Source organism: Ursus arctos, unplaced genomic scaffold, assembly GCF_023065955.2.
Source record: "Ursus arctos isolate Adak ecotype North America unplaced genomic scaffold, UrsArc2.0 scaffold_8, whole genome shotgun sequence".
NCBI classification, from domain to species: domain Eukaryota; kingdom Metazoa; phylum Chordata; class Mammalia; order Carnivora; family Ursidae; genus Ursus; species Ursus arctos.
The window spans coordinates 48,086,225-48,102,213 of NW_026623100.1; the positions used below are offsets into that span (position 1 = coordinate 48,086,225).

Consider the following 15,989-nt stretch of genomic DNA (forward strand, 5'->3'; position numbering starts at 1 on the left):
CTGGATATTAAACCATTAACGGTTAAGACACGCGACTTGCATATATTTTCTCCCCCTCTGTGGATTGTCTTTCCACTCTCTTGCTAGTGTCCTTTGATGCAAACAGAGAATAGGTCTGATTTACCTATTTTTGACTTTTTTGGCTGTGCTCTTGGTGTTATATTTAGGAAAACATTGCCAAATTCAAGGTCATAAGATTTTCTCTTATGTTTTCTTCTAGGTATTTTATAGTTGAACTCTTAAATTTAGGTTTGATCTATTTTGAGTAAAGTAAGGTTCAAAGTTCATTCTTTTGAATCTGGATATTTCCGTTTTCTAGCACTATTTGTTGAAGAGATTGTTCTTTCCCTGTTAAATGGTCTTGACACCCCATTCAGAAAACAGTTGACCATAGATGTGAGGGTTACCACTAAGCTTCCAGTATATTCTATTAGATTATATATCTGTCCTTATGCCAGTGGTGCACTGTTTTGATTCTTGTAGCTTTGTAGTAAGTATTAAAATCAAGAACCATAAATCCTGTTAAGATTTTTTTTTAAATTCAGGGTCCCTTTAAATTCCACATAAATGTTGAGTTAGTTCTTTCCATCTCTAAAAAATAAAACCCATCTGAGTTTTGAAAGAAATTACACTGAAACTACATATATTGGTTTAAGTAGTGTTATCTTAACAATGTTAAGCCTTGCAATCATCAACTGAGATGTCTTTCAATTTATTGGTGTCTTCTTTTCCCTCCCAGCTTTATTGAGGCATAATTGGCATATTGTGTAAGTTTAAGATGTGCGAGGTGTTGTTCTGATATGTTCACGTATTCCTAAGTGATTACCTAGTGGTGTCTTTAATTTCTTTCAGCACTGTTTTCTAGTTTTCAGTGTAGAAGTTTTATGCTTCCTTGGTTAAATTTATTCCTACGTATTTTATTCTTTTTGGATCATTCCTTGATAGTATATAGAAATGCGACTGATTTTTAAAAAATTATTTTATTTATTTATTTGACAGACAGCCAGTGAGAGAGGGAACACAAGCAGGGGTAGTGGGTGAGGAAGGAGCAGGCTCCCAGCGGAGCAGGGAGCCCGATGCGGGGCTCGATCCCAGGACCCTGGGATCACGCCCTGAGCTGAAGGCAGACGCTTAACGACTGAGCCACCCAGGCGCCTCAGCAACTGATTTTTTTTCTACCAGTTTTTATATGATTTTATATCCTGCAACTTTGCCGAATTTATCAGTTCTGACAGGTGTGTGGGTGTGTGTGTGTGTGTAGAATACTGGAGTTTTCTACATATAAGATCATATGAACAAAGATAATTTTACATCTTCCTTTTCAACCTGGGTACCTTTACTTTCTTTTTCTTAACTCTTTGCTCTTGCTAGAACTTCTAGTTCCGAGTTGAATAAAAGTACTTCAAAGCAGGCATCCTGTCTTGTGATCTTTTTTTTGCTTCCCTGTTCATGCTCTTATATTCAAATAAATCCAAACAGCTCTCCCCTTGCTGTTTCCCCTGTATTTTTATGACACACTTTCTTACCTATTTCAGACAATTAGGAAGGCTGTCTGTTACCCTGGAGGATTAACTCTGGACTCCATTTTGCACTTAACTTTGTAATCCCACAGTTTGTTTTGTTTTGTTTTTCTCCCAGACTTGAAGTTTCCCATCTTCTAGACTTGAAGTTTACCATCTCACCATCTTGATTTTCAGTGTCTGGTTAAACAACAATTTTTCTTTCTCTAGGACCTGAGGCTGGGAAATTCTTTTATTTTTTTTCTCTAAAGGAAAAACTAAGTTTGATCATTTAAGAAGTGTGCCATGTATGGAAGATGCAAGAGGAGTAACCTAGTCCAGATACTAAGATACTAGTTCAGAAACTGCTGAGTGAAATCAATAGGAAGGTTTTTTAAAAGCCCATCACTTGTTCAATTTATTTTTGGTTTTGTTCCTTTTACTTTTGATGTCAGATTCAAAGAAAATCCTCGCCAAGACCTATGCAAGTGGCTTACCACTTGTGTTCTCTTCTAAACATTTTATGGCTTCTGGTCTTACGTTCAAATCTTTAATCCATTTTGAGTTAATTTTTGTGTATGGTGTAAGATAGTGGTCCAGTTTGATTCTTTTGCCTATGGCTGTCCAGTTTTCAAGACACCGTTTATTATATATTTATTAATTTTTCATCCTTTTAATCACTTGGTTTTTTTATTGTTGTTGCTTTTTAATGTAAGCTCTATAACCAACATGGGTCTTGAACTCTCACAGCCCCCATGATCAAGAATCACATGCTCTACCAACTAAGCCAGCCAGGCACCCCAACTTAAAATGTATTTCAGTTTGAAAATAACATAGATAACCCATAGTGTATCACATTTGATCACTATTCATATGGATTATCTTTTCTCCATTTTTTGCCTTTTTTAACGTTTATACTGTTGTAGCCACTGAGTTTTTTTCTTTTATTCCACTGTAGTTAACATACAATGTTTTAGTCATTTCAGGTGTACAATATAGTGACCCAACAATTCCACCCATCAGCCAGTGCTCGTCAGAAGTGTACTCTACTCCTTAATCCCCATCCCTTATTTTACCCATGCTGGTAACCATCATTTCTCTATAGCTAAGAGTCTATTTCTTGGTTTGTCTTTTTTTTCCTTTGCTCATTTTTTTTTGTTTCATAAATTCCACATATGAATGAAAGCATATGGTATTTGTCATCTTCTCACTTATTTTGCTTAGCATTATACTCTCTAACTCCATCCATGTCATTGCAAATGGCAAGATTTTATTTTTTATGGCTGAGTAATATTCCTCTGTGTGCGTGTGTGTGTGTGTGTGTGTGTGTGTGTGTGTGTGTGTGTATCTTCTTTATCCATTCATCTTACTGATGAATACTTGGGCTGCTTCCATTATTTGATATTATAAATAGTGCTGCTATAATCACAGGGGTGCATGTGTCTTTTTGAAGTCACGTTTTTCTATTTTTGGATAAATACCCAGTAGTGCAATTACTGGATCATAAGGTAGTCCTATTTTTAAATTTTTGAGGAAACTCCATACTGTTTTACAGAGTGGCTGCACCAGTTTGCATTCCCACCAACAGTGCAAGAGAGTTTCTTTTTCCCCACATCCTCCCCAACACTTGTTGTTTCTTGTGTGTTTGATTTTAGCCATTCTGACAGGTGTGAGTGATATCTCAGAGTATTGATTTGCATTTCCCTGATAAGTGATAGCACCTTTCATGTGTCTGTTGACCATCATCTCGATATCTTGTTTGGAGAAATGTCTGTTCATGTCTTGCCATTTTTTAATTGGATTATTTGTTTTGTGGGTGTTGAGTTGTATAAGCTCTTTAAATATTTTGGGTAGTAACCCTTTATCTGATATGTCATTTGGAAACATCTTCTCCCATTCCGTAGGTTGCTTTTTAGTTTTGTTGATTGTTTCCTTCATAAAGCAGAAGCTTTATGTTTATGTGCAAAGCTTTTTATTTTTATGTTATCCCAGTTTATTTTTTGCTTTTATTTCCCTTGCCTCCGAAGATATATCTAGAAAAATGTTGCTATGTCCAATGTCAGAGAAATTACTTCCTGTACTCTCTTCTAGGATTTTTATGGTCTCACATTACTTCTTGAATCCATTTTGAGTTTTATTTTGGTGTATGGTGAAAGAAAGTGGTCCAGTTTCATTGTTTTGCATGTAGCTGTCCAGTTTCCCCGACACCATTTGTTGAAGAGACTTTTTCCCATTGGATGTTCTTTCCTGCTTTGTCAAAAATTAATTGACCATATAATTGTGGATTTACTTCTGGGTTTTCTATTCAGTTCCATTGATCTATGTGTGTGTTTTTGTGTCAATACCATGCTGTTTTGATGACTGCAGCTTTGTAATACAACTTGAGGTCTGGAATTGTGATGCCTCCAGCTCTGCTTTTCTTTTTCAAAATTGCTTTGGTTATTTAGGGTCTTTTGTTGTTCCATATAAATTTTAGGATTCTTTTTCTAGTTCTTCTAGATCTGTGAAAAATGCTGTTGGCATTTTGATAGTGATTGCATTAAATCTGTAGATTGCTTCTGGTAGTATTGTTTTTCCAATCCATGAGCATGGAATGGCTTTCCATTTCTTTGTGTCATTTAGTTTCTTTCATCAATGTTTTATAGTTTTCAGAGTACAGGTCTTTCACCTCTTTGGTTAGGTTTACTCCTAGGTATCTTACTATTTTTGGTGAGCAGTTGTAAATGGGCTTGTTTTCTTAATTTCTCTTTCAGCTACTTCATTGTTAGTGTATAGAAATTCAACAGATTTCTGTATGTTGATTGTATCCTGTGACCTTACTGAATTCATTTATCAGTTCTATTTTTTTGTGTATGGAATTTTTTAGGGTTTTTGATATATAGTATCATGTCATCTGCAAATAGTGAAGTTTTACTTCTTCCTTACCAATTCGGATGCCTTTTATTTCTTTTTGTTGTCTAATTGCTGTGGCTAGGACTTCCAGCACTATGTTGAGTAAAAGTGGTGAGAGTGGACATCCTTGTCTTGTTCCGGACCTTAGGGTGAAAGCTCTCAGTTTTTCCTCATTGAGTATGATCTTTGATGTGGGTTTTTCATATATGGCCTTTATTATGTTGAGGTATGTTCCCTCTAAACCTACTTTAGTTGAGGGCTTTTATCGTGAATGGATGTTTGACAAATAAATTTTCCTGCATTTATCGAGATGATCGTATGTTTTTTATCCTCTTAATGTTGTGATGTATCTCACTGATTGATTTGCAAATATTGAACCACCCTTGCATCCTGGGAATAAATCCCACTTGATCTTGGTGAATTTTTTTAAATGTATTGTATTTGGTTTGCTCATATTTTGAGAATTTTTGCATCCATGTTCATCAGGCATATTGGCCTATAGTGCTCCTTTTTTGTGGTGTCTTTATCGGTCTTTGGTACCTGGGTGATAAACGCCTGATGAATTTGGAAGTTTTCCTTCTATTTCCTGGAATAGTTTGAGTAGAATAAGTATTAATTCTTCTTTAAATGTTGGGTAGAATTCCCCTGGGAAGCCGTCTGGTCCTGGCCTTTTGTTTGTTGGGAGTTTTTTGATTACTGATTCAATATCATTGCTGGTAAATTTTCTTTCTTCCTGTTTCAGTTTTGGGAGGTTATAGGTTTTGTCCATTTCTTCAAGGTTGTCTAATTTGTTGGCATATAGTTTTTCATAATATTCTCTTACAATTGTATTTCTGTGGTGTTGGTTATTTCTCCTCTTTCATTGGTGATTTGCTCATTAGAGTCCTCTCTTTTTCTCCCCCTCAATGAGTCTGGCATGAAGTTTATCATTTTGTTATCTTTTCAAAGAACCAGCTCCTGGTTTTATTGATCTATTGGTTTTTTTGGGGGGGGGGGGTTGTTGTTGCTTGTTTCTGTATCATTTATTTCTGCTCTTTGTTATTCCCTTCTTTCTGCTGGTTTTGGGTCTTGTTTGCTCTTTTTCTAGGTCCTTTAGGTGTAAGGTTAGGTTATTTGAGCTTTTTCCTGCTTCTTTAGGTAGGCCTATATTGTTATAAACTTCCCTCTTAGAACCACTTTTGCTGTATCCCAAAGGTTTTGGACCATTGTTTCCTTTTTTGTTTCCATGTACTTTTTGATTTCTTTGATTTATTGATTGACCCATTCATTGTTTAGTAGCATGTTATTTAACCTCCATGTATTTGTGGTCTTTCCAGATTTTTTTTTGTGGTTATTTCTAACTTATAGCATTGTGGTCAGAAAAGATGCATGGTATGACTTTGACCTTTTTCAATTTGTTGAGGCTTATTTTGTGGCCTAATAGGTGATCTGTTCTGGAGAATCTTCTGTGTGCACTTGAAAAGAATGTGTATTCTGCTTTTTCTAGGGTGGAATGTTCAGGATATTTGTGTTAGATCCATCTGGTCCAATGTGTCACTCAAAGCCAGTTTCCATTTTGTTTGGATGATCTATCCATTGATGTAAGTGGGGTGTTAAAGTGCCCTACTATTACTGTATTACTATTGATTAGTTCCAATTTTTGTTATTAACTGTTTTATGTATTTGGGCGTATTTACATTTGTTACATCTTATTGGATTGTCCCCTTTATATAGTGTCCTTCTTTGTCTATTACAGGCTTTGCTTTGACATGTTTTGTCTGATAGAACACACTCTGAAATCAGTATAAAAGATCTCACTCCCATTGTGCAAGCATCACTTCTACGCATCTTGTTGGGCTGCTGTCTCCTTCACTGGGCTGGCACCCCTAGCTGTCATTCACTCTCCCAGCTTGCCCAGGGCTTAGTTGGCTAACTTTTAAAGTTCTAGCCTCCAAGTCACACTGGTTATACCAACTCATGGGATTCAGCTCCACTGGCTTCAGACATTATGGGAATTTGCTTTCCCTGTGTGGGCTCTCTGGTGCTTTCTCTTCTCCGTGACTGCATCTCCCTCCCTGCTGTGGGCAACTCCCAACCACCATTTTCTGCCCTTCCTAACCTTTTTGATGGGGCTTCTTCTCTACCCTTATTTGTTGAGTTTGTTCTGCCAATCTTCAAATCACTCTGGTTCATTGACTTGGATGTGAGTGATAATATAGTTGTAAATGTGGGACGGTGTGGGCTTAGCATCCTCCAACATCTTCCTTGGCACCCCTCCATTTTTTACTTTCAACCTTTTGTGTCTGTTATCTAAAATGAGTCAGCATATAGATGTTTTTTTTAATCTGTTCTCCCAATCTCTGCCTTTTAGTTGGAGAGTTTCATCCATTTATATTTAATTACTCATAAAGGACTTACTTTTCCTGTGTAGCTGTTTTCTGCATATGTAGTTCCTTTTTTTCATACTTATATGAAATTTTGTACTGTGCCATTTTTATACCCTTGTTCTGTATTCGGTATATTCTTACGTTACTTTTGTGATTACAGTTAACAATCTAGTTTGAATAATACCAATTACATTTCAATAGTATCCCAAAACTCCACTTCTATATATCTCTGTCCCTCTTTATATTGTTATTGTCACAGCTTACATCTCTATACATTGTGTGCTCATTAACATGAATTTATAATTATTTTGTATGTATTTGCCTTGAACTCATACGAAAAAAGTTACAAACCAAAAGTATAATGCGGGCTTTTGTTTTTCAGTGAAGTTGCCTTTACTGGTGTTCTTTATTCATATGGCTTTAAGTTATTGTCTATTATCTTTTCATTTCAGCCTGAAGGACTCCCGTTATCAGGAATACCTTAATTTCTCCTTCATTCTGGAAGGGTAATTTTGCTGGATATAGAATTCTTCATTTATAGTTTTTTTTCTTTCAGAACCTTAAACAGGTCCTCTGTGTGCCTCTGACTTCCATGGTTTCTGATGAGAAATTCATTGTTAATCTTATTGAGGCTCCACTTGTACGTGAGGAGTTGGTTCTCTTCTGCTGCTTTCGTTATTCATTGTCTCTACTGTTAAACAACTTAACTGTATGTCTCAGTGTGGATCCCTTAATTTTGTTTGGAATTTGTTGAGATTCTTGGATGTGTAGATTCATATATTTCAGATAGGGAAGGTTTTTAGCTATTATTCCTTTAAATATTATTTCTATCCCTTTCTCTCTTCTCCTAGAATTCCCATAATGCATATGTTAGTGAGCTTGATGGTCTCACAAGTCCTTTAGGCTCTTCACTTTCCTTTCTCCTCCTCAAACTAGATTTCAACTGTTCTATCATCAGGTTCGCCAATTCTTTCTTCTGCCTGCTCAGATCTGATGTTGAATCTCTCTCGTGTATTTTTGCACTTTAGTGCAGGTCCAGAATTTCCATGTGGTTTCCTTTTTAATAACTTCTTCTAACTGATATTTTGTTCATTGTCTTACTGATTTTCTTTACCTCTGGAGTATATTTAGGCAGCTGGTTTAAAGTTTTTGTTTAGGAAGTACAATGTCTGGGCTTCCTTGAGGATGGTTTCTATTAATTTTTTTCTTTTGAAGGGGCCATAGTTCCCACTTTCCTTGTATGCTTTGTGATTTTTTGTTGAAAACTGGACATCTGAATATTCCAGAATTATCCTGGAAATCAGACTCTTCCCCCTTCCCCAGGGTTTGTACTTCTTAATTGAAGGCTTTGCTGTGTTCAGTCAGTATTTTGACAGAGATCTCTTTGAATGCCAGGACCTTAAGAAACAAACCAACAAAGACACCTGTCCCAGTCTTTATGGACTGCCCCTGTGCTGGAACACTCTTAATACTTAGCTGACTACTGGCAATTCTGTCTCAGCCTTCAGTTCCTGTTTGCACCAAGCCTGTAGATCAGCCAGTGGTGAAAGTTCATCTCAGATCTTTTCTGATATTTCCTGTGCTGGACATGCATGTGGCTTGCTACATGCTTTTGAATACCCTAATATTCCAAAGAAACCCTCTCCCTGGCTTTTCTTCCCAGGTTTTAAGCAAGCTATTGTATGTCTCAACTAATCTGTTGCCCCAGGTGGTTTCACTTTTTAAAATTGTTTCCTTAACATGTTTTCAAGCAGTGCTTGCTGCTTTTCCACCCTGAGTAAGTTACAAGATAGGCAAACCACAGAAGAGCACCTTGTGTTAGCCCTTCAGGATGGTCCATAGGTAAGGGCAGACAAACAGGTCATTTGTGACTATGACTCTGGTCCCTCGTTCCAGGGAAACAGAGTAGACTTAAACTGAGAAAGTGAGCTCCTATCTTCAAGACTGCTGCCAAGTTGGGAGAGGGATTTGGAAAGGGCAAGTAAAATGCCACAAGGCTTTCTGTTTTTAAGTTTCTTTTTTCTGAATACAGTGTTCACTTGGTTGAGGTAAACCCATGCTTTCCAGTTCTGACAGAGTTAGCTCTTTACACCCATACCTCCAGAGAAACATTTTTAAAAGTACCAGAAACTGTCAGAACTGTCTACTCCAACATTTTGCTAATGTCATTCTATATTTTTTAAAACTATAATTACATGTAGAAGAAAGTTCATTAGCTTAAAAAAAGGCATTTCCCTACTATGGTTTAGATTTGCATTTCTGAAAAGATTTCAGTGGCTAAGAAAATGTTTCTGACATCTCAAAAGAAAACTGTTTTGGTCAAATAAATTTGTAAAAAGCATATAAAAGGCTCTGAAAAGTTATAAAGAAATCTGCTTTGTGTTTTTTGAACTAAAGATTTCCCATTTATTTCAGTAAGAGCCTTTCCTATTGACAATTAGTATTTGAAGAACATCTGTGTCACTACAGTAGGACAAGAAAAGTGGTCTTAGCTCTTCAGCTAGGGGTTGGGTGACAGGAAGAGGTGCAGAGGCAGGCATGGCTAGTACGATTTAGGAATAAATATGAGTCATAACCCCTTCTCTCCAGAAGTTCTGAGACAGACGTGCAAATATATGACAAGCCTAAGGTCATGCGAGCTGTACAAGTGGTAAGTGCTCAGGAAGGCATGACAGACAACATGGGGAGAGTGGGGAGGGATGGGGAAAGGGAGCTTACAACCTGTCAACAGGGAAATGGTGGGTGAGCATCACAAGCTGGATGATTATTTTTAGAGTAAGCTGTATTACAAAACAAAACAAATGGATTGCTGGTGTGGGATGCTATTCTGAGTACTCTTGACATTTTTTTTTTAGGGCACAAAGTGGATTCAGTCTGTTGGGGTGCAGAGCGCGGCAGCTGGTGCTGCTAGTGCTGGACCTAAGTTGAGAGGCTGAGGATAGAGGAGAACCTCTACTGCAGGTGTTTACACCTTATTTCCCTTCCCAGACTGTGGACCTTCCAGAGCCAGGACAGTCTCTGTTTCCAGTGATGCCCAAAAGAATAGTGAGGGAAAAATGGACTATATCGCATGATGATAAGCCAACAATGCTCTTTCCTTAACCTGAAAGCAGGAATGGAGAAAACAGGACCTCTTCAAACAATGAAAACAAACCAACCCTACATTTAGATCATTTTATTTGAATGGCTGAAAGAGTGGTTGTAAATATTCTGTCCATCCATCCACCTGAATAAACGGATTATCCACATAAGACAAAAATGCTCAGGGACTATGAGCATCCCTTAATTCCATTATCCTTCTGTGGATAAACTAGCCAGATAAATGCAACCATGAAACTATATCCTGTCAATATGTCAGTTCTTCTCAAGTTGATTTGATTTATAGATTCAAAGCAATCCCAGTCAAAATCACAGCAAGTTTGTTTGTGGATATTGACAAATGAATTCTAAAATTTATATGCAGAGGCAAAAGACCCAGAATAGCCAACACAATGCTGAAGAACAAAGCTGAAGGGCTGATGCCATCTGACTTCAAAGGTAGAGCAATTAAGACAGTGTGGTATTGGTGACAGAAGAGGCAACACATCAACGGACATCAAAAGAACAGAACCAAGAATTTGAAATAGGCCCACACGAATATAGTCAACTGATCTTTGAAAAAGGAGTAAGGACAATACAATGCAGCAAAGATGGTCTTTTCAGCAAATCATGTTGGAACTGGACATCCACATGCAAAAAAAAAAAAAAAAATAGACACAGACCTTACAAACTTCATAAGAATTAAATCATAATGGATCAAAACCTAAATGTAAAACACACAATTCCTAGAAGATAACACAGGAGAAAATCTAGGTGACTAGGGGTGTGACCATGACTTAAGATCTAACACCAAAGGCATGGTCATGAAAGAGATCACTGGGAAGCTGGACTTCATTTAAACTGAAAACTGCTCTGTGAAAGACAATGGGAAGAAGTGAGAAGACAAGGCCACAACTGGGAGGAAATATTCATAAAAGACACATCTGAGAAAGAACGGTCACCAAAGTATGGAAAGAACTCTCCAAACTCAACAACAAGAAAATGAACCACCCAATTAAAAATGGTCAAAAGACCTAAACAAGCACCTCACCAAAAAAGACACACAGGTGACAAAGCACATGAAAAATGTTCAGCATCACAGGTCACTAGGGAATCGCAACTTAAAACAACAGTGAGATACTACGTACCTGTTAGATGGTCAAAATCCAAAACACTGAGAACATCGACTACTCGCGAGGACGTGGAGGATTAGCAACTCCCAGTCATGGCTGCTGGGAAAGCAAAACGGTACAGCCACTTCGGAAGACGGTTTGGCAGTTTCTTACAAAAGCAGACATAGTCTTACCAGTGATCCAGCAACTGTGCTCCTTGGTATTTACCCAAATGAGTTGAACAGTAACAGCAGCAGCAGAGAAAAGCAATGAGAGGATGAGAGAACCCTAATCTCACAGCTGTCTGTCCTGGGTCCAACCTGCACTGGGAAGGAGGGGAGGAAAACTACATGCACACACCTGTCAAAACATAACACAGTCATCCAGCCACAGGACAAGGAGTCACAATTCTCAAGGATCCTTTTGGCTCAACAGATGACAGAAAGCAGAAGTGTGGCTCCCACACCACACCTGTGAAGGCTGGGGAACAGCATCCTCGGAGCAGAAGCTTCTTGTGTGAGCTTCCACGTCCCGTACGACTGGCCACAGCACCTCCTCTCTTTCCAAGGTCAACATATGAGACTGCAAACACCTTGAAAATTCACTGCACATGACAATCTACAATGAGACCAAGTGTTAAAGCAGAAATTTATTAAAATCCATTTTATATAGTGTTTTAGGGACAAAAAAAGGTAGAGTCCTCAACATTCCGGCAATCAGCTCTAGCCTCAGAAGTGCTTCGGGAGAAGACAGATTCCTTTGCCCTTTCCTCCAAAAGATAACTTCTGTTTATATTCCTGAAAATGATGCATTGCGAGAAGACAGACTCCTTTGCCCTCCCCCCCAAACGATACTTCTATGTATACCCCTGAAAACGATGCATTTATAACCCCGCCTCTCAAGGGCAATCCCGTTGAGATCCCAAAACCTCTGCAAAGAGTGAAGAGATATGAGCAGAGAACCTTCTCAGAACGCAGTGTCTCATTCAGAGATGTAGTGCAAGAGATACATAAAATGGTGGCTGCTTCAGAGGAGTGGACCCGCTTCTGGCAGGCGGGCCGAGAAAGAGCCCGGGGGCCCGGCAGGGCAGCCCCTAGCTGCGGAGTGTGGCCAGACGGGACTGCATGGCCTCCAGGGCCTCTTCCTCCTCCTCATCTTCTGATGCCGCCATCGCTCCTGGAGGTTCAGGCTCTGGAAGGGCGTCGGTCACTTTACTAGGTGCTTTACCCAAGGCCCCTGAAAAGAAACAGCAAATAAATTAACCAAATATCATTTTAAAGAAGTAGTTCTCATCCTCTCTGCCTTTCATACCTGGGAGAGTCCAACAAGAAACAGAAAAGGGCCAATAAAACAAGCTGTTTGCATGGGCTTTTGCTCAGTATGACAAATATGCAAACACCAGCTTGTCATGAGACCAAGCTTATAATAACTGAGGATTCTGATCTTAAGAATTTTGGTTCTGACACTCTTGGTCTAAATTCCCAAACACCAGATTCCTGAAGATGTTAAATGTCTCTCAGTAAAACTTTCTAAACCTTAACAAAATGTTTTCCTGCAGCAACTAGTCTTTCTCCCAACAGTTGTAAAACAATTTTAAAACAGATAAAAATTAAATGTCACCAATTTTTTATTAAACCTAAAACCCAAAATCCAGAAGTAAAAATAAAGTTTAAAACCTCATTAACCATCTTTCGGAAATAACAATTTTTTATTTATTCCCTTTCCAGACTTCTTCTATAGGCCTGGTTTTTACACAAGAGTATGGACTGCAGTAACAAGGCTTTTCTCACACATTATATTGTGAACATCTTTCCATGTCAGTGAATGTACTTCCACATTTACCACAGCTATAAAGTATTCCATTAAAACAGATATAACACAATTCAACCAATACCCTACTATTAGGCATTTAGCTTGTTTTAAACTTTTCAGTATGATAAATAATGCTACTACAGACATCCTTGAATTAAATCTTTCATCACATCCTTAATTATAGTATAAACTCCCGGAAATCAATCTGTTAGGTCCAAAGCTTTTGACAGCTACTGCCAAACTGCTTTCAAGAAAGTCTAGAGCAATTTAAGCTCCCAACGGCAGTGTTGTGAGGGCAGTGCTTCTTACCATTCTGAAAACTCTAGGAGTGATGGGTATTAAGGAGGGCACATATTGCATGGTGCACTGGGTGTTACACGCAAATAATGAATCATGGAACGTTACGTTAGAAACTAAGGATATACTGTGTGGTGACTAACATAACAATAAATTATAAAAAAAAATCTTGGCCTTTTAAAAAAGCTAGTTCTTGAAAAATAAACACAATATCCATAACCAACTTTAAAATCTAACAAATGTAGAAGTAAGAGAGTCCTACTAAAGGAAAAGCTACTAGATAACTTAGTGACTGCGAGAAGAATAACCACAGATGGAGGGAGAAAGGAAGAATCTGAGGGCCATACCTGCTGTGATTTCAAACAGAATTTTGTCAATTTCCATTTCTGCTGCTTCTTCCATTTCTTCCTGATCATCCATGCTTTCAAAAGTGTCCTCTAACATTTCTTCTATGATGCCAGCCTAAACACAGAACAAATCACATCACTTCCCTCCACTGGTAAATCTGTTCCCCAGAGAGTCTTCTGTGGGTCTGGTTCCACCCGAGCTCTAGCGTCTCCAAGTCCAGACCACCCTTCTGAGGGCTAACACCTAGACAAATGGCCACAGGAAGCACTGATGCTGTCTCTCCTCTCTGAAGGCAAAGGCCACAGGGAAACTGTTTCCCATATTCAGCATGAGGGCTGGAGGGGGGCCTCTCTCAGCAGAGCCTCACACAATAACCCAGACTGTAATGACAGCACCTAGGGAACAAGCTGCTGAAAATGAGTGTGCTCTGAGCTCTCTTAGGAAGCATGTGCCCTGGGGCGCCTGGGTGGCTCAGTCGGTTAAGCGTCTACCTTTGGCTCAGGTCATGATCCCAAAGTCCTGGGATTGAGCCCCGTGTCAGGTGCCCTGCTCAGCGGGGAGCCTGCTTCTCCCTCCCCTTCTGCCACTCCCCCTGCTGCTTGTGCTCTAATAAATAAATAAAATCTTAAAAAAAGAAAAGGGAGTGGAATCTTGGTGGACACTATGATAACAAGTACTAAGAGCAGAGTGGGGCTCCATGGAACCCTGAAAAGTACTTCAGCATATCCAGGTTACAGCTGCTGGTACAGGGCCAGTCCAGGGGGGTCTGGCAAAGATCAATCAATTCACCAAAGACTGATCCTCCAATCCTGACAATAAGACGGTTTTTGGACCCAAAAAAGTAACGCCCAGACTCTACTGGAAGCCCTGTGCCTGGCAGCCTGAAGCCAGCCACTCAGCCTCCTTTGTCCTCAAGATAGCATGGCGCTACTGTGGGGCACAAGAAAACCATTCTCGAAAACTGACCAACACAAGCCGGACCCACAGTCTTCCTTACCAAGCAGTGTCCTAAGCTCCGAGTAAGACCCTACTGACTTTTTTGTTTAGTTTTGAAGCAAAAAGTCCTAACAGCACCCTCCAATGACAGAAAGAGGCCCCTGGTATCCCTGGGCAGAAGAGATGGGAAGGGACTGAGACACAGAAGAAAAGTATGGCTTCAGGCTTCTGAGAAGCTGCCAGAAGAGAAAAATCCTAATTGTTTTGCCACTTGCAAGAGCTGAGCCCCTTACTTTGTACCTTGATTCAGGGATTCAAGGAGCAGAGGGTCACTTGTGGCAGCTCTGGCCCTGGCTCCCTGGCACCTAGCAGGACACGGCGCTCACCGACCATGCTGATGGCATCAGGTGTTAAAGCAAGCCCTCTCTCCTGCCTGCGTTTCTGCTGCCAGACCATTCTTTATGACAGGAATCAGCCTACTACCTACATTCTACCCATTCTCAGATCCTTTCCTCCCAACCTCAATGAACAAATTCAATTCACACAGGTGGAGCCCTCTGACCTGAATGAATGGATGTCGTCTTAGTGTTGGAGGACGTTCAGTACATGCTCCGTAACTGGCTAAAAGAGCCTACTGGAATCCTGACTGTAACAGCCTTCCACATCCTAGAGGCAGAAGTCATTCATTCGTGTATTCACTTATTCAATCAGCAACCATTCATCAATGCCTGCTCTGCGCCGCACGCCGGGCCAGGCTCTGGGGACAAACGGAATGACTAACATGTCCCTGGCCTCAAGGGGCTGCAGTTCGTACTTGGGGCTGTCTCCTGGAAGGAGTTCAGTAAATATTTACTATCTAGCACATGCAGGCCCTCCTCCCAATCTATATTTCAGCATTCAGAAACCACTGTGGAAAGACCCCAGATTGTAAAAGGGGCATCCCCTCAGATCCTGATGGCTACTACAGAAGTCAGAATGAGCAGGTCTAAAAGTCGTTCTAAGAGGATGATCGGTACGGGAAGAAAGGGATAAAGAAACGGGGGGTAATCAGGAGGGGGAATGAAACATGAGAGACTATGGACTATGAGAAACAAACTGAGGGCCTCAGAGGGGAGGGGGGTGGGGGAATGGGATAGACCGGTGATGGGTAGTAAGGAGGGCACGTATTGCATGGTGCACTGGGTGTTATACGCAACTAATGAATCATCGAACTTTACATCAAAAACCCGTGATGTACTGTATGGTGACTAACGTAATATAATAAAAAATCATTAAAAAAAAATAAAAAATAAAAGGAAATTAAAAAAAAAAAAGTCGTTCTAAGAATTACCTTTTTATCCAGTTCTAGATGGACAGTCATCACAACGTGGGAAAAAAGATCCACACACCACTTTTAAAGGACACACACTCCTGACCCCATTTCCTCCCTCCTACTGTTGCCCAAGCACTTCTCGTTCCAAAGACCTGCGTTCTGGGCACTGGATGTCGTCATTCCATCAATTTTCTCCCGTTCCTCTCTCCCAGGCCCTAGAGCCCCACCCAGAATTCAAGTTCATTCATGAAATTCCCTAAGGAAGAAGAAAGGCAATCTCTATACATAAACTAATATAGAAGAATCTGAGGTGTGCGATGCTGGCTCTCGGGTCACA

At 39.7% G+C, this 15,989-nt stretch overlaps 1 protein-coding gene across 3 annotated transcripts in view; it reads right to left on the bottom strand.

The window, feature by feature from the left end:
- Positions 1 to 9,917: 9,917 nt before the first annotated feature.
- The window catches only part of RNF103 (ring finger protein 103), an 89,671-nt gene continuing 83,599 nt past the window's right edge, over positions 9,918 to 15,989 (bottom strand). For all 3 annotated transcript variants that reach the window (XM_026481317.4, XM_026481287.4, XM_026481294.4), the window contains 2 exons: positions 13,404 to 13,518; positions 9,918 to 12,183 (listed from right to left, as the gene is read on the bottom strand). In XM_026481317.4, the coding sequence (XP_026337102.1) occupies positions 12,041 to 12,183; positions 13,404 to 13,518 (258 nt within the window). In that variant the 3' untranslated portion in view covers positions 9,918 to 12,040. The remainder of the gene's footprint in view (positions 12,184 to 13,403; positions 13,519 to 15,989) is intronic.